The 26,446-nt window shown below is 37.0% G+C and overlaps 1 protein-coding gene across 6 annotated transcripts in view; it reads right to left on the bottom strand.

The window, feature by feature from the left end:
• The window catches only part of ARHGAP24 (Rho GTPase activating protein 24), a 426,033-nt gene that overhangs the window by 49,136 nt on the left and 350,451 nt on the right, over window positions 1-26,446 (bottom strand). For 5 of the 6 annotated variants that reach the window (XM_010966180.3, XM_045524922.2, XM_010966179.3 and 2 more), the window contains one exon: window positions 15,636-15,758. In XM_010966180.3, coding sequence (XP_010964482.3) covers window positions 15,636-15,758 — 123 coding nt within the window. Of the gene's footprint in view, window positions 1-8,589; window positions 9,686-15,635; window positions 15,759-26,446 lie in introns of those variants that run through there. The other variant, XM_010966176.3, reaches the window with a different exon arrangement.

The raw sequence follows: 26,446 nt of genomic DNA, 5'->3' as shown, positions 1-26,446 counted from the left end.
AAAGCTGCTTCATTTAGAATTTTCCTTGAGGGAGCAGTGAAACTTCAAATTTTAAAATTAACAAAATAAGCATAAAGGTCATGAGCTATCCCCAGCTAGCAGCATGGAGAAAAGGGCACATTGATTAGTAAATTATTAACAAGACTCTATGGTATGAGTCATGCAAACAGTTCCAGTTATGTTCATCTAAATTCCCAGGAAGGTTTCACACTCCCTGACAAAACCATCTTTGGAATTTCTGGGTGACAATGGTACGTTATGCCTACTTCCCCCGGAGGTACACTGATGGTGTCATAAAGTGTCAGCCAGGACACGACTTTTCACTGGACTGAGCAAGTAAATCACACAGGTGGATTTTATTATATCTGTGGGAGGTTGTTTCAGCTGCAAGGAGAGAGAGGGAGAAAGAGAGGGGAAAAAAAAGAAAATCTAACTATCTTTAGGATTTGGGAGGTTCCTCCTTTACGTGTGATTTATACTCTTAATAGCTAGAAGCAGCCTATGATGTTATTGAGTGTGACCAGATAAATATATTCAAATCCTACCCATCTCCAAAAATAAACAACTACAAAGCCAAACATTTGGACTCTCTGTGACTTTAATTATTCACTTTGCACCTTGATTTCCAACCAAGGACAACTCTGGCTCCGTTTCATCACTTTCTGTCTCCTTGCCAATCTGTTACAATGTGACCCCTGACATTTTCATTCCATTAAAAGAGCTTTTTCCTATAATTACCAATAACTACCTTGTTGTCAAGTCACTGACAGTAAACTTTACTTTTTATATTACTTTATGGCTCACTCCCTTTAACACTATCGGTCTCATTCTTCCTGACACTTCTCTCATGTTACATAATTCTTGCCTTCCAGAATACCCTTCTCAGTCTCCTTCTTGACTATGGAAACTACTACACCCTTCACATAAGTTTGCTGGTCCTCTGGATTCTGTCCTCAGTCCTATTTTTACCTCTGCTTGACACAATTTCTTTGTTGGACTCCAATTAATTTCACAGTATAACAATTATTCCCGGATTTGTATCTCAATCTGGGCCTCTCTTATGATCTCTTGCATTGGAGTTTTGAGTGCCCCTTAGACCCCTCAACATGAATACTCAGACTCATACTCAGACTCAAAATTTCTAGAACTGTGTAAATAATTTGTCTTCAAAACCTATTGTACTTCCTATAATTCTGATTTTGGTTACCAGCACCAGTTATCCCCACAAAAACATTAAGTGCCGTCTAAGAGTCAACCTAGATTGCTCCTTCCTTCACAACCGTCATTTAATCACCACATTGGTCCCTATTTTCCTTCCGGACTCATTGCCACTACATTAGACTAGATCCTCAATATTTTTTAACAGACTGTTACAGAGCAGAGTTCCCAGTTGAGGCAAGTTTTCCCATAGTGATCTTCATAATATTTATTTTATTTTATTTTATTTTATTTTAAGAATTTATTTATTGATATTGTTAAATATATACGACAGTATGAGAAATAATTTAAAACAATAGGAAGGAAAACCCTATAGCTGCACTTCCGTAAATACTCTTAGCATTATGTTATAGTTCCTACCAGTCTTTTTAATGTCTGTTTTTAAATTTTTAAATTTTTTTCTTAATTAATTAATTAAAAAATTTTTATTTTATTGAGTTATAGTCAATTTACAATGTTGTGTCAATTTCCAGTGTAGAACACAATTTTTCAGTAATAATATTTAAATCAGATCATGCCACTCCCTTATTTCATTTTTTCCAATGGTGCCCACTGGCCAACTCCATTCTATGAACTACAAAGTCTCCACAATCTGATCTCCGCCTCTTTATCCATCATGCAATCAACAGATGTTTAGGGAGCACCCATTGTGTGCCAGGCACCGTGCCACATCCACCCTCATTACTGTGCTTCCTCACAGACAACATGCTCTCTAACTATACTGAACTGTGTGTGGGGAGGGTATAGCTCAGTGGTAGGACGCATGCTTAGCATGCACAAGGTCCTGGGTTCAATCCCCAGTAACTCCATTACAAAAATAAATAAATAAATCTGATTCCCCCCTGAACTGTGTGTTGTTTCCTAAATGTACTATGATGTACCGTATCTTCAGGCATCCCAGAAGGTAGGTCCTACTGTCCTGAACGAGTTTAGGAAAACTTATGCTGCAGAATTTAACTCGTATCATCTCCTGTGTTAAGCCTTTACTAACAGTCCTTCACTACCCCCACCTCAGACACAAACTTGATATGTTCCTTCTTTGAATTCTTAACATATTGCTTTGTACTAATTTACTTAGATGCCTATCCGTAATGGACTAGTCCCCCACCAATCAAGAAAGGATTGTACTTTCACAATTATTATGATGAAATAGTCATTTTGCTTATCATTTACTATTATAAATAATATTGGATAACAGTTCATACTATTTGTTTATCCTATAAACTTCAGAGAGGTTTAGGTAAATTTCCTAAGGAGCTACAGTCACAAGGACCAAACTGGGATTTGTGCCAGACGTGAAGGACTCCACAGCTCATACTCTGTCCTACCACAGTGCATGGTCTGAATGCCTGTGTCCCTTCCAAATTCCTGTGTGGAATATCTAATGTCTCTGGTGATGGTATTAGGAGGTGGCGACTTTTGAAAGGTAATGAGGTTATGAGTGCAGAGCCCTCACGAGTAGGATTATTACCCTTATAAAGGGGACCCTAGAGCCCTCTCTCACTCCTTCCCTTTCTGCCCCTTGAGAATATAACAATAAGTTGACAGTCTGCACCCCAGAAGAGGGCTCTCACCAGAACCCAGCCACACTGGTCTGATCTCAGACTTCCAGCCTCTGGAACTGTGAGAAATTAATTTCTGTTGTTTAGAAGCCACAGTCTGTGGCATTTTGTTATAGCAGCCCAAATGGACTAAGACACATAAGCAAAATCTCCTGCTCCCTGGAACTTCATACCAAAGAGGGTAAGGATTACGTGTTCCATAATGATTTGTGGAATTAATGAGTGCATTAAAACAAAATATTTCACCTCCTCAATTATAGGAAATAAATGAATAATGCCAATGTGAAATGAAACACATCAATAGTTCTCAGGTTGTGGCATTGATTTCTATAAAAACCTGGAAAAAAACTGTCTTTGATTTGTTGATGAAAAGGGCAGAGGTTAAACAACTTCTCAGTTGTTACCTAAATTCTCTACTATCAGTTATTTTTCAGAGTTTCCTGTCCCTTCCATCCTATAGGTTACATGCTAAGCCATGTAGAGAATGTGTTTTTACTTATCCTTGTGCTTAATGCAACCCTGCTAGCAGAATAAATCTTGGTGTCGCCAGGATTGCAATAATTTTCAATTAAAATGTCATGCTAAGTAAAGTAAGCCAGAAAGAGAAAGAAAAATACCATATGATATCACTTATATGCAGAACCTAAAAAAAATGAGACAAACAAACTTATTTACAAAACAGAAACAGATTCACAGACATAGAAAACAAACTTGTGGTTACCAGCAGGGAAGTGAGAGTGGAGAGGAAATTGAGACTTCAGGATTTGCAGATCCTGACTACTATATATAAAATAGATAAACAGTAAGGTCCTACTGTCCAGCACAGGGAACTATATTCAATACCTTATAGTAGCTTATAATGAAAAATGAATATGAAAAGGATATATATATATATGAATCACTATGCTGTACACCAGAAATTGCCATAATATTGTAAACTGACTATATCTCAATTAAAAAAAATAAACATTTACCCATGGTAAATAAACAAATCAAGATGGAAGTCATTCAGTTTGATAAAGAACTAAGAAACAGAGACAGCCAAAGCTTACTTCAGTCTGCCACCAACACTTTCTAAGTAGCCAACAAAACTTAGATGGGTAGAAAACTTTTGATTCAAGCAGCTCAGATTCTATAATAACCAATGAATATTTGGTGAAATCTTGACTCTCCTTGTAGTCAGAATGGGGAAGGAGGGAGAAACAGAAAAGCCTAACAAATTAAGAAAGTATAATAATGTGAAAATAGTGACCCAGTAGCATTGGTCTTAGAACAGCAGAGTAATTATACCCACTGTTTACCTCCAGGTACCAAGCCGCACAATTTACATGTATTTTCTTATTTGACATTCACAGATATTCTGCAAGGACATCTCCCTTCTACAAACAGACGCAAAGATGTTAAGTGAGCTGGAGTTACACATCTAGAATGTGATAGATCTGGAATATAAACACAGGTCTGTATGATTCTAAAAGTCTTCCTTTTCTGCTATGTCATGTTAGTTCAATTCAGACATATTTTTTCCATTGGGATGCTGACCACTCTTTTAGGATCATACAGGAGAAAATGTCTTTCCATCCAATGACTAAATCTGACTTCATGTAGTTTAGATGAATCAGTGCCTTTCCAGATGAGCCCATGGACAGTCTTTTATTCATAAGCACCTTAGACTTCATACATAATTTGTTATAGTGCTTATTACAGATTAAGTAATTATTATTTATGTTTTTTATCCTCCAGGAGTCCGTAAACTAAAGGATTCCAAGAAACCTGTTTTGTTTGCCTTCTCATCTCTAGAATCACTTGGTAGATGCTCTGTAAAATTTTAGATATAAATTAATAAGCTACTTATTTATAGAACTGTTTAAGAGTGTCTAGATTCGGATGGTAGCATTCTGTTCAACAGATTGATTTCCATAAATGTGATCACAACATACACAATACAAAATAACCTTTAAAGAAAATGCTGGTTTTATCCATCACAACAATAAAGATACTCTATTTTAATTCATTATTGCCTACAAGCTAGCAGAAAAAGAGAATAATACTGTACTTCACCAGTTTGCAATAAATTTTGAATCCCAGATTGAATAGACCTATTGTAATTCTTATCTTTGAGAAGAAATAAACACACACACACACACGTATATATTTTATCACAAATGTATATAAAAGCACTTGAAGATAGCTATGAAGATAAGGTGGCCAGGTGGCAGTATATCAAAAACAGTGGCTATAGAGTGAAGAGGATAATGGGTGAGCAGAGGAGGACTGATGAAGAATTGAGAGCCAACAATGACTTGAAGAGAGTGTAAAGTGTGGACAGACAACAGAGGAGAGAAGGCATCATAGCAGAGGGGACACTGAATAGAAGCAAAGAGGGGGTACGGGGGATGAATTTGGGGAGAAAGAGTGGACCGGTCTGAGGAATTGGGAATCACTGGAGTTGGTTACAAGGCCTTGATAATTGCATGAAACAGGATTTCCTCTTGGGAGCAATAGGGACTCATATAAAATTTCTGAGCTGTGGAATGCTGCTTGACAGCACTGTTTCAGGAATACCAATTGGATGATACTTTCCCAATGAACTGTGTGTAGGAGCTGGTGAAGAATGTTGGGGGTGGAAAGAGGTGAGGATGGATTCTGTCTTGACGAGCCACTTCCAAGGTCAAAGTAAGTTGTGTGCATGAAGCAATAAATGCACAGACAACTAAGGTGATGGAAATAGAAATGGAGCTGAACGTATATAAAGAAGGAAGCAATGGGGCATGACCACTAAGTGGTTATAGTGTAGGGGGGAAAAAGCAGTGGAGAATTAATGATGACTTATCTCCAAGAAGTAGGCAACTCAGGGGAAAAAAAAACCAAAACAAGATAAAGTTAGGGCTTAAAATTTTACTTTAGTTTGTCCAATGATCACAACAATCTTAAGCTAGGTAGCATATTCTGATTAGAGATTAACATCAGGACCCAGAGTGTTATACATCCCCCGCCCAGGTAATCAAAGTACTGCTTATGCTCTGCATACTAGATGTTAGTCTACAGAAGTAAAAAAAAAAAAATATATATATATATATATATATATATATATATATATATATATATATATATATATATATGTGTGTGTGTGTGTGTGTGTGTGTGTGTGTGTGTGTTTGTGTGTTTGTGTGTGTATATATATATAGTTTCAAAATTAAAAGGGTATTAAAAAGCACATTATAACCTTCATCTCACCAGAACACAAATCCAAAGCACCACTATCCTGTTTGCTGCCTAATAGATGTTTCACGGTGCCTAGATTTTAAAAACCACTGGGAAAGCCTGTTCAGCGACCTTTATTAGTACCTAAACAAAGAACTAGAGAGATGAAAAGGGCAGTAAAAGGACAGAAGAGGTCTGGAGGAGAAAGGAACGCTGAGGCTCGAGTTCCGGCTGGCACAGCGTGCAAGCTCCACCACCACCGGGCTTCTGGAAACTTTAACTCAGCTCCTCTCTTCATTTTGAGAGTCGTTCTGAAGTGGTGAGTCGCCTTTTCTGTCGGCCTACCCATGACAACAGTTAACAATATGTTTTAAATGAGGATCAGGAAAAGCAGACACCTCAGTATTTTTCACTTCTCGGCGGCGCTTTTCCATGATTCACGCACCCTCCCTTTTGCTTTCATTGAACCGACTCCGCTGATGGGGGTAGGAACTCAGAAACTCCAGTCCACTTCTTAAACCACTGGAGCACTCAGGATTAAACAAAGCACAAGGGGACACTCTGTTCTTAAGGTAGCGTGGTTTGGGAACCCGGGGTTGAAAGAAAAGTTCGTTCTTTTCAGTGCAGGACCTTAAATAAAGATGTAACACCCTGTGCTTCCCGCTGCTGCTGGGGCGGCACAGAAACGGCCTCGCAGCCGCAGCAGCAGGGCTCCTCCTCTCCCAGAGCCTCACCGCCCAACTGTGGTCCTGCAGCCGGGGACCCGGAGAGGCCGGCGAGCCTTGGCTCCGCAGCAAGGGCGAGGGGACGGAAACAGCTGAATGCTGCCTGCACCCCTCTCCTATACGGTTCTGAGGTTCTGACAGAAACCAGAATACAGCCTGGTGAATTAAAAACCTCTTAATCCTTGACTCGGATGCTGAACATTCCTCGGATTGCTAAGACTTTGCATAGGAACATAGGAAAGGACAGTAGTTTAAAAATAGCCCACAGGAGATGATAGATGGAAGCTGCCCCACTCCTGTGGCTGCCGCTGGTCAGCCCGTGAGTTTTTTTTTTTGTTTGTTTGTTTTGTTTTTGCAGCACTGCCTTCTCTCATTGATATTTAAGGAGAGAAGAAGAGGGCATAATGAATAGCAGTGTTAGCCAGGATTCTCAAAGATATGCCATACTCCACTCTGGGAGGAGAGAAGGTGGAAAATGTAAAAACCACTTTGCTCTGTGTTTCAAAGAGAAACGAATTGTCCCCAGAAGATCTTATGTTACAAATGAAGAGCAGTAACCCGGAAAAGTAGGACTTCTCTACGTGTTTGGATAAACCCAATTTAGTTGCTGAGAGGTGGGAGAACCAGAAGAGGGGTCGTCCTTCAAGCAAGTAGTCCCTAGCCTTTCGCAATTTCTCTATCAATGATGCAATCTTACACTAGCCTGGAAATCTCTATAGATCTATATAATATGAGGCATGTATCTGTCATTTAATTGTCTTCCTGGATGAGAGGGGAATATAAATTATCATCTGCATTCCTTGTTTATAATATAGGATCATGATCACAGCCAGATCTTAACTGCTCAAAGGAAAAGACTCAGAGGGAACAAGGTTTAGCTTTAAAAAGCTCTCACTAAATCTTGCTTTAAATACATGGTTTTTCTTTTCTTCTCACTTTTTTGTTGATTACTAACCAGAGAAGGTTAATTAATAGGTGGCAAATCAAAGAGAAAAGGGAGAAGGAACAACCTTAAATGTTACTCAAGTCAGCTACTGATTAAATTATTAACTTACTGTATGTGACATTAAAATTATAATTACCTAGTTCCAATTTAGATAATCATTTGATTTGTTTATTCCCATTTTAAAGCAAAGGGACACTTTAAAATATTTTGATACAGAGACATTTTCTAGAAATACTTCACTTTACCTAGGTTGTACCCTTTAACTCCCTCTACACAGATCAATCTGAAATACTTTGTTTCTTTCATTGATCATAAACTTGTATTTTCCCACCCCTTGTTCCTGATGGTTCACTTCTTTGACCTCTCCCAATGCTGCCTTATGATGTATTTGGAAACTCAAGGTGACTTCTATTTCTAATCAGTGTTAATCAATATGATTGAAAGCCTTCCAAATAGGGGTCACTGCAGATAACCTGATTAGTAAAATTTTCTCAGCAGGGAGGTGAGGCAAGCACGGGCAGCCAGAACCCAACTGATGTGATGGGAGCACAGAGGAGGGATTTGCGAGGGACTCATCTCAAGGGGGAACAACATGGCTGCTTGATGTGGGTCTGGGACCAGCCCAAGGTAGCCTTGGCCCCTCCTCTCAGCATGGTCAGGCCAGCCTGCTTGTTCTCCATCAGTAAAGGTGATCCCTATAGGACCACCATTCTCTAAGCCCCACCTACCTGGCCATTTCACAGACAGTAATAAACAGATCAATATGAGCCTCAAGAAATAAGTATAGACAAGCAAAAACACATATAACAATTCTTGTACAGTTTTAAGCTCTTGGTTGCCAAACTCCCATGTTATCTGAGCATAAACTGACGTTAAAGCATCAGAGAACATATGTACATTTTTAAAAAAAAAGGACATTAACATATCATCTACCTACCTTTTCGAAAACTAAAGCACCGTTTGATTCTTCTGTATGTAGTTTTAGGAATGAAAGGAGTTGACGCCAAGGCACCTGAGGGGCGCCCCCCAGTATTTCGGTCTTCAGGCATCATACAGGCCTAAAGTTCTGAGCCAGTTTCAGGCTTCCTTTAAAACCTGCCTCTGCGTGATATCGGTACCCCACGGCCACTCCTTCTCATGTTTGTTTATTTGTTAGGTTGGAAGTGCTGTTTCCTAGAACTTGAAGGTTTTGATCATCGAGGTCCTGCATCAGGGATAAGTTACCACCTCTCATTTACTTCTTTTTGGCAAAAAAAAACTTCCATTTCTCTTGCCTAATCCAGGCAGTTTTCAAGATTTTGTTTTGTTTTGTTTTTCTTTTTCCAAGTTTCTGCAGACATTCCAAAATGTCACAGCAAAAAGCACCGCAGCAAGAAAGCTGCACCTCCCATTCAAACAGCAGGATTTTTTATTATTATTATTATTAAGAACTGTCTTCTCAGCTGGAACTGGGGTGGGGGGGGGGCTGAGATTCCTCTGGAAAGGTCAGCAAATAGCCGTGCGCCAGGGGAAAGAAGAACAATGACCAAGGCCCCCAGGGACACTTCAGGGCCGTCCTTGCTGGCTCCTTTCATCTGAGCAAAAGGGGAGGCAAATAATGGCACCTTCTCCAGAAAGCATTTCAGTGCATGATAGAGTCTTTTCAAAGAACTCCCCTGTTCCTTTTAGAGCACCCCTCATCCTTTGATGCTCTCTGCAGGCTTCTCCCTTCTCCCTTCTGTCTTCAAACTCCTGGGGCTCCCGAGGCGGAGGGAATCGCCAGGTCAGAACAGTCCAATGCCCATTCCAGGAGGCTCCTCCGATCCGCGGAGGCAGCTCTGCAGGGAGCTTCTCCTCCCCCTCGTCTGGCTCCTGCTCCCCTTTTCTCAATGAGAGCTGGGCGGGAGCTGGCAGGGCTGCAGCTGGCTCCTCACCGCCACCAGGCTGCGGCTGCGGCTGCCTCCAGTGCCCGCCGCCGGTCACATGCAGCAGGTGCAGCCACAGCAGAATGAGGGGAGGGGGGAGAGTGCCACGCAGCCGTGCGAACCCCTTTTTTCTTCCTCTGACTTTGTGTCGACTCTTGTCTTGTACAGCACCTTTACAGCTGGCTGTCTCAGCCCCAAACCAAACCAAACAGCCCCAAACCATCCCAAGGGAGTAGACTTTTTGCCCCTTCTTTTCTTCACTTATTCTCTTCCAAGGTTTTTTTCCCCAGATACTTTGCAACTGGATCTATTTGTGAGTGTTGATTTAAATGTGCACATCATTAAAACGTGTGTGCATTTGTGCATATGCATGTGTAAAACAGAAAAATATTCAAAATTTAGCAACAAAGAATCTGCAGGTATAATCACAAAACAAGTCAACTCAACTCATATGTGTGTGTGTGTGTGTGTTTATGCATTTTCATACATATATATACATATATATATGTATTTGGCTGTGGTTTGAAAAGCAGTTCTGTTCTCAACTTTCTCCCTTGCTTGTGCATGGACTGGCTACACCCCAGCCTCCATGTCTACCAACCCTCTGGGTTCTACTCACTGAACAATTTACTCACTGGGTTAATCATTCACCACCTGGCTGTTCCATGAGCAGATTTGGAATGCTAGTGCTTTAACCCCAACTGACCCCCGAGGCCTCTCGGTCCCTTCTTAGCCATTCAGCAGGAGCAATCAAAAACTCTGAAGGGTACTCAAAAGATACTCCCTTTAGAAACATCATTGTTTTTGACCAGCATGCCCAGATAGGTAATATTTTGTCACTGAGGGAATCATTATTAATTATTTCTGCCCCATCGCTCAAACATTGTTTTTACGTCCTGTGTCACAGCACACTGCTAGGATCACAGGGAACCATGAAGTCTAACTCGGTGCCACCAAGACAGCGGCAGTGCTGGAGCGGAGACACCTTGGCCAAATGAAAACTTCACTTATCTGAGCCTTGGTATGGAGGAAACACATGTAATCACAGGACTTTGGAGCTAGAGAGAATCTTGGTTAAAACAGTTTTGTCCAATTTTCTTGTTTCACAAGTGAGGAAACTAAAGGTGAGAGGGTAACACCATTTATCCAGGATCACACAGCAGCCTGTGTCAGAGGCAGGACCACAGAGCCTCTGAACCCCTGCTGGCTCACATGCTAATTGCTCATCCTGAGGGTTATTCACATTCAGTATTTTTACTGCCTTGATACATCTCTGACAACTCTTTTCATTAGGAGACAGAAATATACAGAAAGAATCTGACTTTGTTAGTAGCTAAAGTTAAGCCATCCACTCAGCTCAAATGAACAGTGAACGGGTTCTCGCTCTCCCCAGCTCTGGGCTGGGTACTTCCATATACATTGCCTCAAAAACAACTGAAAAGAAACCCAGTGAAAAAGACAACCAGGAGCAAATAAAACAAAAACAAAACCCTAAACTTCTCCAAAGTTAAATAAATGTTTTGACAGCCCAACTTTTGGATCTGACTTTTAGGCAGAAACCATGTGCCTCTTAGCATGGTTGAGAGGGAAACAACTGTTTATGGTGGTGGAGGGAAGGGTTAAACATATAACAGACAGTGAGGTATCTTAGATTCAATACTGAACTTGGTTACCACACTCATTTGGTAACAGAGAATGTCTACTTTTTGCATTTACACTGGTTCTTTTCCATCATTTGAATATTTGTTGTAAGTTTGCTTTGTTTCAAAAAAAAAGAAATACCAAAGCCCTGTATCTTGATTTTCACTTCACAGTTTTTAATTTCTAAATACTGAAAATTTAGAAATGAAAACTCCTCAGGTGTCTCCTGTATTTTGATCAAATATCTATTATTGAAATGGTAAAGAAAGAATCTTTTACATGTATAAACGACCTTACCAAAGATAAGCTTCAGTGCTTCATGAAAAACTTTAACTATTTAAAAACACAGGTTTAAAACTGCACTGCAGACAACGAAATGCCCTCTCTGTAATAAACACACTTAAAATGCATGCAAAGGTGGTATACAGAAATTGATAAATCGGGGTGCTATGTCACCTTCCAAATTGTCTTCACAGTTGCCACTTAATCAATGACCACACAATCTTTGAGCAGTGAGAAGAAGGTTGGAAGCCAACAGGTTTTTTATTTAGGATTAACTGTCTTGGATTCTATGACTAAAATAGTAAAGGGAAACGCATTCACTTATGAAAAGCAATTAAGTGATTCAGGAATTTTTAACAGCTTTCCTGTTATAATCTATATATCATAGCATTCTCCCATTTAAAGTGTACAATTCAATGGTTTTTAGTAAACTCAGATATATGCAATTGTCATCACAGTTAATTTTAGAACACTTCGTCACCTAAAAAAGAGATCCCATTTGTTTTGGCCATCACCCTGCTCCGAACCCCTTATTTCCCCATCCCAGCCCTAACCTTCTGTCTCTACAGATTTCTCTGTTCTGTACTTTCATGTAAATTGAATAGTATATATGTGGTCTTTTGTGACTGGCTTCTTTCACTGAGCATGATGTTTTCAAGGTTAGTTCACGTTGTAGCATGTATCAGTACCTCATTCTTTTTATGGCTGAATAATCTATTGTATGAATATACCACTTTCTGTTTATCTGTTTGTCCATTGATGGACATTTGGGTGTTTCCACTTTCTGGCTATTGGAATAATGCTGCCATAAATATTGATGTACAAGTTTCTGTGTGGCCATCCATTTTTCATTTCTCTTGGGTATATACCTAAGAGTGCAAAGGCTGTGTCATATGGTTAACTCCATGTTTAATCATTTGAGGAACTTCTGGACTGTTTCCCAAAGCAGCTATATTTCACATTCCCATCAGTAGTATAGGAGGGTTTCAATTTCTCCACATCCTCACCGTACTGTTATTATTGAACTTTTTGATTCTAGCAATCTTAGTGTGTATGAAGTGGTATCTCACTGTGTTTTTGAATTGTATTTCCCTGATAACTAATAAGCACTAAGCATCTTTTCATGTGCTTATTGGCCATTTGTATATTTTCCTTGCAGAAGTGTTTATTCAGATTCTTTGCCCATCTTTAAGTGAATCTAATTGGGTCAGATTTTTGGTTTTTCTTTATTTTTGAGTTCTAAGAGTTATTTATATATTCTAGATACAAGCCCAAAATCAGATATACAATCTGGAAATACGCCTCCTATTCTGTGGTTTGTGTTTTCACTTCCTTGACGGTATTCATTCAGATATCTTTGAAGGACTCAATTATATGCATTATCCTTATCATACTTCAAAAACCTTTTTTTTTCTCATGTACTGAAGGATATACTGTCAATCAGGCATGGACTTACAGTTGTGGGGTTTTCACTCCCATAGTAGGACTAACAGATCACTCTGTTGTGCAGGAAGAAGCTCACAAGCCAGAAGAGATGGGTTTTCTTACTACTTATGTTGCTGACAGTATGACACTCGGCAAGTCATTCATCGTCTCTGGGTCTTAATGACCTAATCTACAAAATATCAGGTTGAACTAGTATAGTGGTTGTAAAATACTCTTAATCGGTGAGAAACTTATTGTCAATGAAATGCTAAGTGGAATCCCAATGTGTATGGTAAATAAAAGGGTTCTTAGTCATATAAATTTATTGTCTTCAACCCGAATTTATAACATTTCTTTAAAATTCAATCAATCAGTAGAGAGGGGCCATACTAATACAAGCTTTTGAACACAAGATTATGGGTGACATCTGCAGTCTTTTATCAGGGTCAGCATTCAGTTTGGTTCTGTAATAACTTCAGAAAATTCTGACGTTCAGATGAATCACAAAAATATTTCTTGCAAGTTAAATGAGTACTTTAAGAGCTTGCCTTGCAACCTCATAATACTCTTCAATTAAACAAAAAGGTCAAGAGAAAATTTATTCTTTGGAGTATTGTTTCTATGGTAAGTGCACTATGCTAAAATATATTTCTTTAAGATATTAACTACTTTATATAAAATGGATAAGCAGCAAGTTTATACTGTATAGCACAGGGAACTATATTCAGTATCTTGCAGTAACCTATAATGAAAAAAAGAATATGAAAAGGAATATATGTATGTATATGTAGGACTGAATTATTATGCTGTACACCAGAAATTAACATAACATTGTAAACTGACTAGATTTCAATTAAAATAAATAAATAAATAAATATGAAATAAAAACAAACAAAAAAAGCAAATCTGAATCAAGCATTTGCCAAATCCCTGAAGTATATTCCACAGGATAAAGTATAAAAACCAATCAACGGCTAGAGTATGCCTTCTAGGTTTATAAATTTGAAGATGAATAGATAGCTCTTGCCCAGCCCCCCTAGGGTTATTTGTGATATTCCTGGGCTCCTAGGACCTCCTGTGGCCACCGATTTGGTGACACTAACTGGATCTCCTCCATTTTTCTTGAGAGAAGGACAGATGGAAGAGGACAAAAGGGAGAAAACAGCACACATAATGGAAATAATCCTTCAACAAAAGTACCACTTCCAGCAAATATTAAGAATCCTCCTGAACTCAGGAGCCCCAGAAATCTGATAATGGAGGGGAAAAGATGGTCTTTAGAAACAACAGGAACTTTGAAAAGACATATCGCTAGGCTTTCCCATAAATCTTTGACCCTGGAGGTAGCAGCACACTTCCAGTGGCTGAGTATGCACCTCTCATGAATAATCATGAGGAATCCTCTGCTAAGGCACTGGGGGGGGGGGGGGGGAATCTCATCCCACCAGCCTCTTCAAACATTTCCTATATTCACTTACTAGCCATTTTAGTGCCTGACTAGAGTGGCCATACTAGTTGTCACCCAAACCAGGACACTGTGAGAGTGAAAGGTAGCACCATCAATAATTAGCCAGGGACAACAGTTGTAAGCCAGACTGTTACCAGGCAAACTGGGATGAATGGTCACTTCGGTTAGGAGTCTGCCCCTCAGGAGAGACCACTAAAGAACAGACAATTTGCAGGCATGTGTCACTACCCTTGTAAAATATCGACATGTCTGCCAGGAATCTTTACTATTTTAACTTTAACCTAAATTGTCAACTTTTTTAAACTAAGCTTTTGAAGTTATGCTAAAATGTAAAGCTGACTGTTAGCTTAAGGGATATCCGATACGTTAAGGGAAAAAAATTCATCTCTGAATTCAGGGTGCTGACAATGTGCAAAAGAGAATATAAAATAAACATGAAAATTGTAATTGCTTTACAAATTATGAATTTAATTTAATACCATTTATTTTAACAATCTCAATATAAAACAGTTTGGCTTTATATTCTTGGAAATACATGTTGGTTGTAGATGAATATTTTGGGGTCCTTATCCTTTCAGTTCCATTTACTGAATTTTTTCCCTAAATATTTTTTCTGTTTATACCATTCTATTTTATATTACCTGATAGAAAAGATCACCTTTTATCCTTCCTTCTTCCTTTTAGCTCTATTCATAGCACTAAGAATGTAGTTTATTCTTCATATGATGCATTCTCTATACTGTCTTAACTAAGACTTTTTAAAAAACCTGTTATCAAATCCACAAACACTTTCCTGATGACAAACCTTTTTTTTCACTCCACTAATTATCCGATTCTCTTCCAATGCTTTGCCACTCCGCTTTGATACCACTGAGCATCTGGGGGCTGAAATCTCTTCCAAAACTATAGTCAAAATATTTTTTGCCCCATATCTGCATGTTATTAACTGATCTACATTTATGGTTTAGGCTCATAACTGTTTATTATTAGTAAAATGAAAAAAAATCCAAAATAAAGGAAAAATATTATCCCTTTTTCTAATTCAAGATATTCATGGATGAAGGTTGCTTACTAATGATATTTGATATAAATTAAACTTCTAGGAGTTACCTAGGTATCTGCCTAACAATACATGGATTGTTTACTATTTATTTTAATATTCATCCCTTTGAAAGTAGGAGCTGATTGTGGCACTGACTGGAGAAAACAAAGAACAGGTTTGGACTACCTTTCTGTTTTTCCATGATTTTAAAATACACTCACCTCCTCCGAATGGTCCCCATATGACTCGGCGGATGGACTTGACCCAGTCCTCCATATCATTCTGGGTGCTCGCCATGAGGAGGTAGCTCTCATGATTTGCTGTCATCCGATCTCGATCGCCTCCTGTAAGAAGACAGCAGCAGTAACACATGAGTGTGTGCTCAGCAGAAGAGCCCCCATCAACGGGCTCCCAGGAAATTCCTGGAACACAGACTGCACCTAATGCAGCTAGCACTAGGTTCTATGCAACGAATCGGAAATATTTACCATGGTTTCAGCGTGGGAAAAACAATCTGCTTAAAAGGGAAAGACTCCTGTTTCCAGGAGAAAGCCAGCAAACAAACGTCCTTCCCCAAACAAAGCCTAGCTTTTTGTCCTAGCAACAACTCACAGGCCTGCATTAACTCATAATCCAGTCTATTCACACTGCACTGCTGAATAGGGAGAAAAAGCAAAAGCAAAATGAAAGATGGAAAAGTGGTCCACAGAGCCTGGGTTTTCATGTGAAGCAAGTGCTGAAACAGTCTGAGTACGACTTATGCACACAATGAGGACGCTGGGACATCATGGTACAGCGGTCCTAGGAAGGGGAAAAGAGCCACGTGTGAAAATCTGACCCAGAGATCCTCCTCTATTGCTCTGTCCTGGAAGGGGAGCCTACTCCCCCAGATCACACCTTCAGGGGGACAAACAAAAGAAGAAGACACAAGGCTGGCCAGTCACAATGGCCAAATCAACGTCCCAGAGAGCCCTTGCACGTAAGGGTGAACTTTAGGAAACCCCAGCAGTGCCTCCATGCTTGATGGTTTCTTACTTCCACCCCCAAAACAACTCATACACTTTAAAACCTTTATAATCTCTAATATCCACTTTGAAATGCTGGAGGCCTCAAGGTATTTTTATGTTTAAAGGGGTATTTCTGAAGACAAGTATCAGTGACTGCACCGCTTCACGCTCTCTGAAAATAGTTAAGGGTTGCTCACAGAAGGAATAATTAAGAAAATAGATTATTAAATATTTAACTGAATTCTGATAACATTCCAGTATTATACTCACTTCTAAAGCACTCAAATATCTATGAACATTTAATTTTCACTAAGTGCTGTAAACTTGCAGGCATGGGTTGGATTAATTTATATCCAGGCGTTTAGTTTGAGATGTTGTTTTTTGTTTGTTTTTAAGTGGATCAGATGAGATACCATCTATTCTATTGCCCAACTCTTTTAAGTTCTGAGAGCCTGGTACCGCATCTTGCAATTGAAGGGACTCAAAATCAAACACATTTATGAGGAGTTTGCAGCCTCCAATTTACAACAGATCCCCACCACTCCCGACCCTTTCACATCCAACCACATTCACAAAGCTCTGTAGGCATTTGAGTTTGTAACCAAATTTTATACAAATGGACCAGGTTGAGAAATAAAACCTTTCTAGCACTGATGTAAATTAACAGAACAGATGAGGGGTTAGGTTAGAGAAGTGAAAAAATTTTAAGCCAACCAACTGAACAGCCAGAATGGTGTTTTACACTTTAATACAACTGAATGGGGTTATGTGCGTGAGGGACCACATCAAATCAGTTTCCTAATGTTTACAAATCTCTTGAATCAACAAGACTAGCCTTCTCACATTACAGAGACCATCTCACTATCAGGGAAACAACGACCCTCTTACATCTTTAGGTCTGTCCTAGGTCAGTCATCAGTTTAAGCGGCTTGTATCTGAAAAATCTAGGTTTGGGAAATCAGAGAAAACTGAGCTGAAATTGCAGTTCTATTTTATATTAGCTGTTTGACTTCTGGGGAATCACTTAACTTCTGGAAACTCAGTATCTTTAGTCATGCTTTAAAAACCATAATCCCTATATAGTAAATTTTTGTGATAATTAAATAAAATAAAGTTAAAATACTAGCACTGTGTTAGGCTCAAAGAAATTCTGTAAATATTAATTCAGTCTCATTTAACTGTCTCCAACACCTATAAATGCAAAAAGGACATATTACATTTAATTTGACTTCAGAGACAGACAACTAAGTCTAGAATGTCTAGTAAGTGCTTGGTGCACATAGGAAGTTTTTTTTAAAGTCTATCTTTCTTTGATACATAACAATGCACGTTAAAATTGTACAGTGTATGTGGATGGAAATTTGTCACACTTTAATGTGCATATGCATGGCTGTATGACATACACATGGCAGAAAGAACTAAATGACAAAAGAAAAAGATGCTTCATTTGGCATGGCACAGTACCAGACATTTATTCTGTATTCTGATCCACTTATACCACAGTGCTGGGCCAAAAAATTTGCCATTTTTGAAATCAGAGTGTTTTAATTATTGTCTTTGCCTGGAGGATGCAGAGCAGTTCAGACAGTAATATCCTGCTGTGTCACTCTCAGCCCCGGCAGAAACAGCCCTAGTAATGAGAGTGAGTGACAGCCCTGGAGTGTGTTTCTGCCCAAAAGCAGGGAAGACAGAGAATGATAAGCACAACCGGCCATTATCCTCTGACTTTTCATTTGATGCTCTATCTCTACCAGTGGTGCCATGTGTCTGACCCTAAGTCTCATTTTGACTGCCAATCACAGATATGAAATCCCATCTGTGGATTTCACCCATGGATATAGATCGTGATTCCTCAGTGAATCAGCAAGAGAGGGGGAAAAGATTTAGAAAAACTTCTTCTGAGTCTCAGTGGAAATATAGATGCATTGCTAAGAATGTGATTAAAACGACTGGAGACATTTATATAGCTATGAACTGAATTCTCTGTACTAAAACTACGTGACTTCTAACTGGAGATGCCATCTGTTCTAATTCATAACCCTTCGGTTCTGAGAGTCTAGTACTGTGCCTTGCAACTGAAGGGGCTCAAAAACAATTGATTAAATGTATGATTTGATAAATGAATACACTCAATATTGACTTTCAACCAGGTGGATCAAGTTTCACTCTGTCAGTTCTTTAGGGGGCTTAACTATTTAACTATTTGTGAATCTAAAATTCCTTCAAAAGGTGAAATTTTAACAAGCAGACTTGAGATGTAATTATCACTGGGGTGAGACTATCTGAGGAAGTCATTTTCAATCCATATAAATGTACTATACTGAATATAGACATATACATGTGTAAAATTATAGCCAGTCCACATTCTCCAATCTTAAATTCTGCTTGAACATAAATACCTATGCAGTTTTATTTTTATTTTTTAATAGTACTTTAGATGATGGTGGATTTGCACACATTTTAAAGGACACAATGTATAAGTAAATAGTATACACTTTTAGATGTTAACTGGGGTTGTTAGCAATGCTTTGGTGCCAGTGTTAACTCTTCAAGTGTTTGTGATTTTAAGTTAACTAGGTCACATCAGTCAACTGTTCTCATGTATATGTAATTGAAAGTTGTGTATATTTCATTGGGAGCTTCTGTATATTTAGATTTGATATGAATTTTTCCTTTCCAGAAATAAAATACTCCGAAATAAAACTCTTGGCATGATTAACTTTTGCAAAAATTAAAAGATAGATTGAAGAAAAACCTAATGAACTTAATAGACTAAGAAAAAGCTTCAAGTAAAACTTAAAAATAGGTTAAAGAAATCTGTATTAGATGCATAGTTAATTCAAAAAAGAAATACAAATACCCATTTACCATATGAAAATTTCAACTCCTCTTATAATTATAAAATAATAATTTAAAATATAATAATGTTTTTGATGAAAAACTGCACAAAGAATTTTTAAATCTTTAAGAGAAATATTGGATATGGTATGCTAAGATATACATGCTAAATGCTTATAGGAGTATGACTAATATTCTTTATGATGCAATCAGTAAAATAGGATTTCAAAGAATATTTATTAATATGAGCTTTTATTATACAAAAGGAAAGGTACAAATTTTACATATGATATCATCTCTATTTTCATAAAGGTAGAAAGCCAGATAAATAAGATGCTAGATTGAAATACACAATAATTTTAATAATGATTATCTCTGAATGCTAGGTTTGGAAATTATTTTGCTCTCTTTTCATACTTTTCTGCACTTTGCAGATGCTCAACCACATTTTGTTTTATAATACATGTATTATTCCAGATGTTCTACCATGTATTATTTTATCCTCACGAAAAATTATTGAAAAGAACAAATGATAAGAATTGTATGGTCATTAAAGCACTAATCCATAAAAAGCCAAGAAAAGCTGGAAGATAATTATCACTAATCTTACTCAAGGTTGCTTAAAATTGTTCAATTTTGAATTCTCATTAATTTACCTATAACCTCTTCTCCCTCTTTCCCCAAATGCATCCCTGAGTCCATTCCCAAGGGAAGATTTGGGACAGGAGACTGACACTGCTCAAAGTGTAGACTCCGTCATGTAACTAGGACTTTTCAGTGAAAGAGACTGCTACCTTTCTTAAAGAATATATTTAAGGAAACATTTTACTGAATGCATTGTGTGGAAATTTCCAGAAATAGTCACCAAGGGAGATTTTTTTCCTTGGAGAAAAATAATGGTAAACTGTCAAAATTATGAAATAAAAAGCAAAACAATTAATCAGAAGTGAAGGATTATATGTGTATCGTCTCAAGTAAACAAAGTTTTAAAGATATATAGTGAATTACTTGTTTGTATTTAAATTTAAAACAAGTTGCCCAAAGGAAACTGTGGTCACTGATATTTGAGTTCAGTCTGCAAGCAGAGTTCATGGTACTGACCTGAGGACATTTTGGCAAACACTCTCACACTGTTAATAATTTCAAAGGCAAAATGTTTCCTCATTCCCAATTACAAATCAGGTCAAAACTAGACCTATCATACTATTCAATTAATTAGAGATTACAGAAAAATAATTTAGTGTTCTGAGTAGCACTTCTAATTTTCACTCAGACTACTGCAAGGTCTTAATTTTTTTAAGCATTACTTTCTTCAAAACTTAGTCTGAATATTTATTAGAACTCTAATGAAAAATTGCAAAATATGAAGTAAATTCTGAAGTATTTCAGTGGAAAATTACTGAGCTAGAAAGACATTTCTACCCTTTTATGGAGACTGATACTTGGAAAACAACAAGTTATGTGAAGTGTAAACAACAAATTGTAGGTTTCTATGGAGATTATCACCTCTTAATAAACAACAACAACGAAAATAATAAAACAGCACATAATTTAAAAAATAAGGCCAGAAAACAAATTGGCCTCACATTCAACATCATATTTAATTTTTTTCGTGTTGTTTTGTGTATTATAGAGACATTGTTATCTGAAAATTAAGTTTTGGTATGCTTTGTTAATCAAATTTTTTCCAAGTATTTCTTCTTCAAAAGTTAATTTCAAAATATCAGAGCAGCAACATTTCTTTGCATTTTGTCAATAGAAAAGTTGCATAAATCTTTAATGAGATTTTGAAAATTTTAAAACCCTTAAACCAGGAAATGAGAATTAATTAAAGGCCAATGGCTATAATCATTCTGTTTGTAGTTTGTGGTCAGTACACGACAAACACACAACAAAATGTTTACATCACATTATAGTAAAAGTAATGCTACATTTTAATTTCATGAATACTTTATATTATTTTACATATTTTTATACCTTTTACTAGGTCATAATCTCTTTATAAGAAGGAATCATCCTACAACATATAGTTAGATTATATTTTAGCTAGAAGTAGCTATAAAATGGACATTTATAACCAATTATAGATTGGTATTAATTAACTGTGGTACATTTCTAATAATTAAATTTAGAAATGACTTGTTGGGAGTCGACTTGGCTACAGATATAGAAAGCATGGACCATACAAGTTACTTCTGATTGCCTTTCTACAAGCTTCACTATAAGAAATGTCCAAATGTGTGAATATTAGAGCAAAAGTGCTGCCTGGATCAAACTGCAAAAACAAATATGTGCGTATAAAGAAGTACTGAAAAATGATTCAGAGTTAAGACAGTGAAGCCAGACTCCTCAAGTTCAAATTGCTCACTAACGACCTGTGAGATCTCTCAGCTTTAACTGAGGGTGACAAGATCACCTGTCTCATAGCATTATTGTGAAATAGTCAAAATAACAGTATCATAAACTATTCTATGCAGTGCTTGGGACATAGGATGCTCTGCTGTCATTATTATTGCCATTATAATAATTTTGAACTTAAAATTTTTTGATAAAGTAAATATAATATGAATCTTTTAAAATGTAGGAACAACATTTTTGGACAAACGTTCTGAATATATTTGTTAAGAAAAGTACTTTCACAGGAGAGTGACTACTGATTTAATTTCCAAGTAAATTATTGATTTTCACCATGGTCATGTTTTCAAAGTACAATTGTGATAGATTTACTTTTAAATGATTAATGAAAAACTTAAAACCTTAAATAGGCATAATTTATATTTCCACTAACTTTTCACATTTCTTGGACCCATTCTTTCAAAAATCCTACTCTTTGTGCTGAGTATATTAACCATAAAATGATATAATTTATTGCATATCGGTTAGTTGTTTCCCAGATTGAACTGAACAGTCAACAGAATCTCAATTTGAATCCAATAGTATATTTGACTTTTACTTACATCAGAGGCTGAGAATCTATCTAGTCACTTCCTTCTCAGCATCTAATTAAATTCTTCTGATTAAAACTTCTGAGAAATAAAAATAGAACGTTTCCTTAGAAAAGCTGAAGTATCTAGAATTTATGTCTTCCCATTTAGGTTGACTTAGTTTGGGAGATTAATGAATTCAAAATCTTATCTGATTGATATAGAATAAGTGGCACGTATATCCAGATCGGTGTTACTCCAACAATGATGATACAGGTGGAAGTCACAGCGGAAGCAAGTCCCGATGCAACAATCCACAACTTGTAGCAAATGGAATGCCATTCATCGTCAATGAGGCAAGACAGAGTGTATTGCCTTGCATGAATCTAAACTTAGAAGCAGTTTTCAATCAGGAGGTCCCACAACAGTACAAATGATGACTTTCATATTGAGGAATATTGGAAAATTCTGGGGAAATGTTTTGGAGTCACATTGAACTTTATACTCCACGTGAACATAGCAACACATCTTTTATTGCAGTGCTTCTCCAAGTGTGATGAAACCATGTGTATGTCTAAAAGGATGGGCGGCAACTGAGAACTTGTTAGAAATGCTTGGGCCCAAGCCCAACTGAATCAGAAACTGTGGTGGTAGGACCCAATAATCTGTTGTTTTGAAACACCTGCCAGAAGATTCTGATACATCATAAAGTTTGAGAACTACTACTCTGGTAAGAAAATTTCCTACAGCAGGCAGAGGCTATAAATTTTAGAATTCATGTATTTCAACCACACTCATCCTATTAGCTTGTATCCACGTTTTATTCCTTCAGTGACAGCCATTCAGCCAGAAAGTACTAAGCTTTAAAGCTATAAATCATATAACTTATCTAATTGCTTATTTGCAATGTAAATGATTAACACTCTGCAGCTAGTTTTGCAAGGACATGCCATTCAAGTTGGGATTACTGAGTCTAGCAAATTTGTGGGCCTCATGCATTAAAGATACCATACTTTTATCAGAGCAAATATTAGAGCACTTATTTTCACACTTGAATACAGATTTATTATACCTCTTTCCTTGATGCTCAGAGTCTGATGAATGAAACAGAGCATTAAATTTGGGGATGCATACCATTTTTGAAGATATAGATTAGAATTTTAAAAATTCTCTCATATCCCACTACATTTATTATTTTTGAGCAGTGCAAAACTGCAAGATTAATAATAATATCAATTGACAATTGCATGATAATTTACAGTTTACAAATTACTATCACATCTCTTGATTTGTTTGCTTTCTACAGTGACCCTGAGAGGTAAAGCAGAACATCCATTCATTTATGCAATACATATTCATTGAGTACCTGTGCTGTTCCAGTCACTATTCTAAGTTCTGAGGATACAGCAGGGAACCAAACAAAGATTGAAGTTCAGGGGCAAGGTCTAGACTGAAGACATAGATTTGGAAGTCATCAATGTAAAGTCATAGAACTGGATGAGGTCCCCAGGGAATACTGTAGCTAGAATAGAGCAAATGATGTTCAAGTGAGCTCCAACTTTTAGAGACTGAGAAAAGGAAGAGGAATCGGCAAAGCAGACTGAGAAAATGGGAAGAGAAATGAGAGACTAAGTGAAGCAAGTGATCAGGCAAGTCAAATGCTGCTGAGGGGGTTAAACAGAATGAGGACTGAGTACAGACCACCAGATTTGGGGAAGCGAAGGTCACTGGATTAGGAACACAGAGATCATTAACGACCTTGAAAGATCAACCAGATCAGCACACGTAAAATCACCACTGGAATGTGTTTTTAAGCTTATGGAAGAGAGAAAACAGGAACAGCCAGTATAAACAACTCTTCTAGGTAGAATGTATAGAGGGGCAGAGATGGGCAATGATGGGTTCAGAGGGGAGTAGTTAGGACAAGGAGATTTCAGACGAGGAACATTACAGAACATTACATTCTTATGGGAATTATTCACTGGAGAGGGAAAAATGATGATGCAGCAGAGAGGAGATTTAAAGACTCATCCGTATTTCTTTAAAGCTGCGCTCAAAATTTCTCACTCTCCTCAGAATCCTTAATAAGTTCTGGTGATTAATATAATTGATTCCCCCCAATGTTTATTACTTTCAAAATATGTAAAATGTCTAGAAGAGAATCACTGAAAGAAAAAGAAACAGCACTGAGCAGCTGTTCTCTTTTTAGTTCTCATATTGGTGATACAAACACACTTTATTTCATATTGGCGATATGAACAAGTTTCATAATGATTTCTTTTAAAATAAACATATATGAATACACACACATTGTATTCACACACACAACCTCAACTACATTGAGGCTGATTATTGATCATTTGATCTATTCCTTAAAACATGACTCCTGGTATGCAGGATTTCTTAATTCAGTCTTACACATTTCAAAAAGCTGAATTTCCTTTCAAATTTTCTGGAATTAAAATCTTTCACTATTTATGATAGGTTAGTCCATCAATTTTCAATATCATCAATATAATGATCATATAATCAGGGTTAAAAAGTCAGGAAATTCTATTATTAAAGGAAGGTGTAGGATCGCTTCAATACAAATAAGTTGGTAAAGAGATGGTTCAAAACCAAGTAGAGGATGTGTGGGCAGAATTCAACTAATACAAGTGAATATTTGAATTTTTGAAAGAAAAATATTGAATATGAATGCCTGAACATAATGGGTTGGCAAGTATTCATTACCTACTTGGAATGATTTTGGTAGATTTCTTTGTCTGCCTTGGAAGGCGACAGAAGTACTTATTAGAATTAAATATATTATATGGTTTGAAATGACTCAGGAATTTAGATTCGTGTATAGACAATGTTTAAATATTTAGAGAAGTTTAATTTGTCTAATTCATGTTTATTGCGCTTTAATAAAAAACAGATAAAAGTTATTCTTTAACCATAACATACAATTTACTAGATTTATGTATAAAATGAGAAAAACTGGAATTACAATTGAAGGCTCAGAAAACTCTAGGGTTCTACATCTTTAATTAATGGAATATTAATTTCAATACAAGTAGTACTGAGGAATGTGTGCCTACAAAAAGCACCCCCTTAAATAAAAAAAAATCCTTAATGGGCACAAATTAATTGTAATGCTCAGAAATATATCAAATCTATCTTATTAAAAGACTAAACTTCTTTTTACTCTAAATTAGGGCTAATCTGGCTAATTATATCAGAATTAATATAGAAGGATTTTGGGGGGCTTTTTAAAAAGTACTTTTATAACTTTAGATAATACTAAGTATGCAAATAAATGAAAACCTGAAATTCTTCCCTAAAACAAGGACTCCTTATAACCATTTGCAGGCTGGAAATATATATATGGAGTCTTATGTTTAACAATCACTTACGACAAATGAGAACCATCTTAAGATGTTCATCATAAAGCTAAAGAAACTTAAAATATTTCAAGAATTCATTCCTACTTCTCAAAATAATCTGCAACTACTTCCAAAACCTTAAAAAGTGCCCACAGTGCTTAGCCGAGAGGAGTGTGATGTTCATTCAGAGCAACACCAGGCTGTTTAAAGGTCTCATAATTGTCCATTTATCCACAAGTACACTAAAAATCTAAGAAGTGACTTAGTTTTACATGAATTTTAGATAACTGAATCCAAATTGAGAGCTTCTTAAAATTAAATAGAATCAAAGGCAAGGAAAGCCCCTACAAAAAGTTCTCAGACCTTTTACAGTGTATTCATTTTTGGATTACATATTATTTTGCATATCTTGCACAAATATCTACAGGTTTCAATTCCTCAAGTTCTACAATTTTCTAGACACACGCAATAAATTAAAATTAGATCTCACCTGCTGATATATCTCATAATTTTAAATTGAAGAGCAATCAGCCAGAATCCACAAGTCAATTCAACTCAGCATATCTTTATTAATTAACATTTAATGAATACCCATGGGTGTCTGCAGTAGCATTAGAAGTCAGCAAACTAGTTTGCTGTTTGAGGGTATACAGTCTAATTCATATATAATCACCAACCTAAATCTGGCTAAACTCTGAATACAGATTGGCAGATTGATGGGCATATTGTTCAACTAGATGCAAGATTTCTTAAAAATAAATCCAATGAGAAATAATAGAATATTTTTTCAAATATAACTTAAGAAAGTCACCAAAGAGGTAATAGATAGATGCTCTTTCCTGATCTTTTTTTGTTGTGGGGGGGCCTGGGGGAAAGAGCATAAAAGGACTGGATA

The sequence above is a fragment of the Camelus bactrianus genome, chromosome 2 (genome assembly GCF_048773025.1).
Source record: "Camelus bactrianus isolate YW-2024 breed Bactrian camel chromosome 2, ASM4877302v1, whole genome shotgun sequence".
Classification (NCBI taxonomy): Eukaryota; Metazoa; Chordata; class Mammalia; order Artiodactyla; family Camelidae; genus Camelus; species Camelus bactrianus.
The sequence above is the reverse complement of the archived record's forward strand: the minus strand, read 5'-3'. Positions and strand labels throughout refer to the sequence as shown.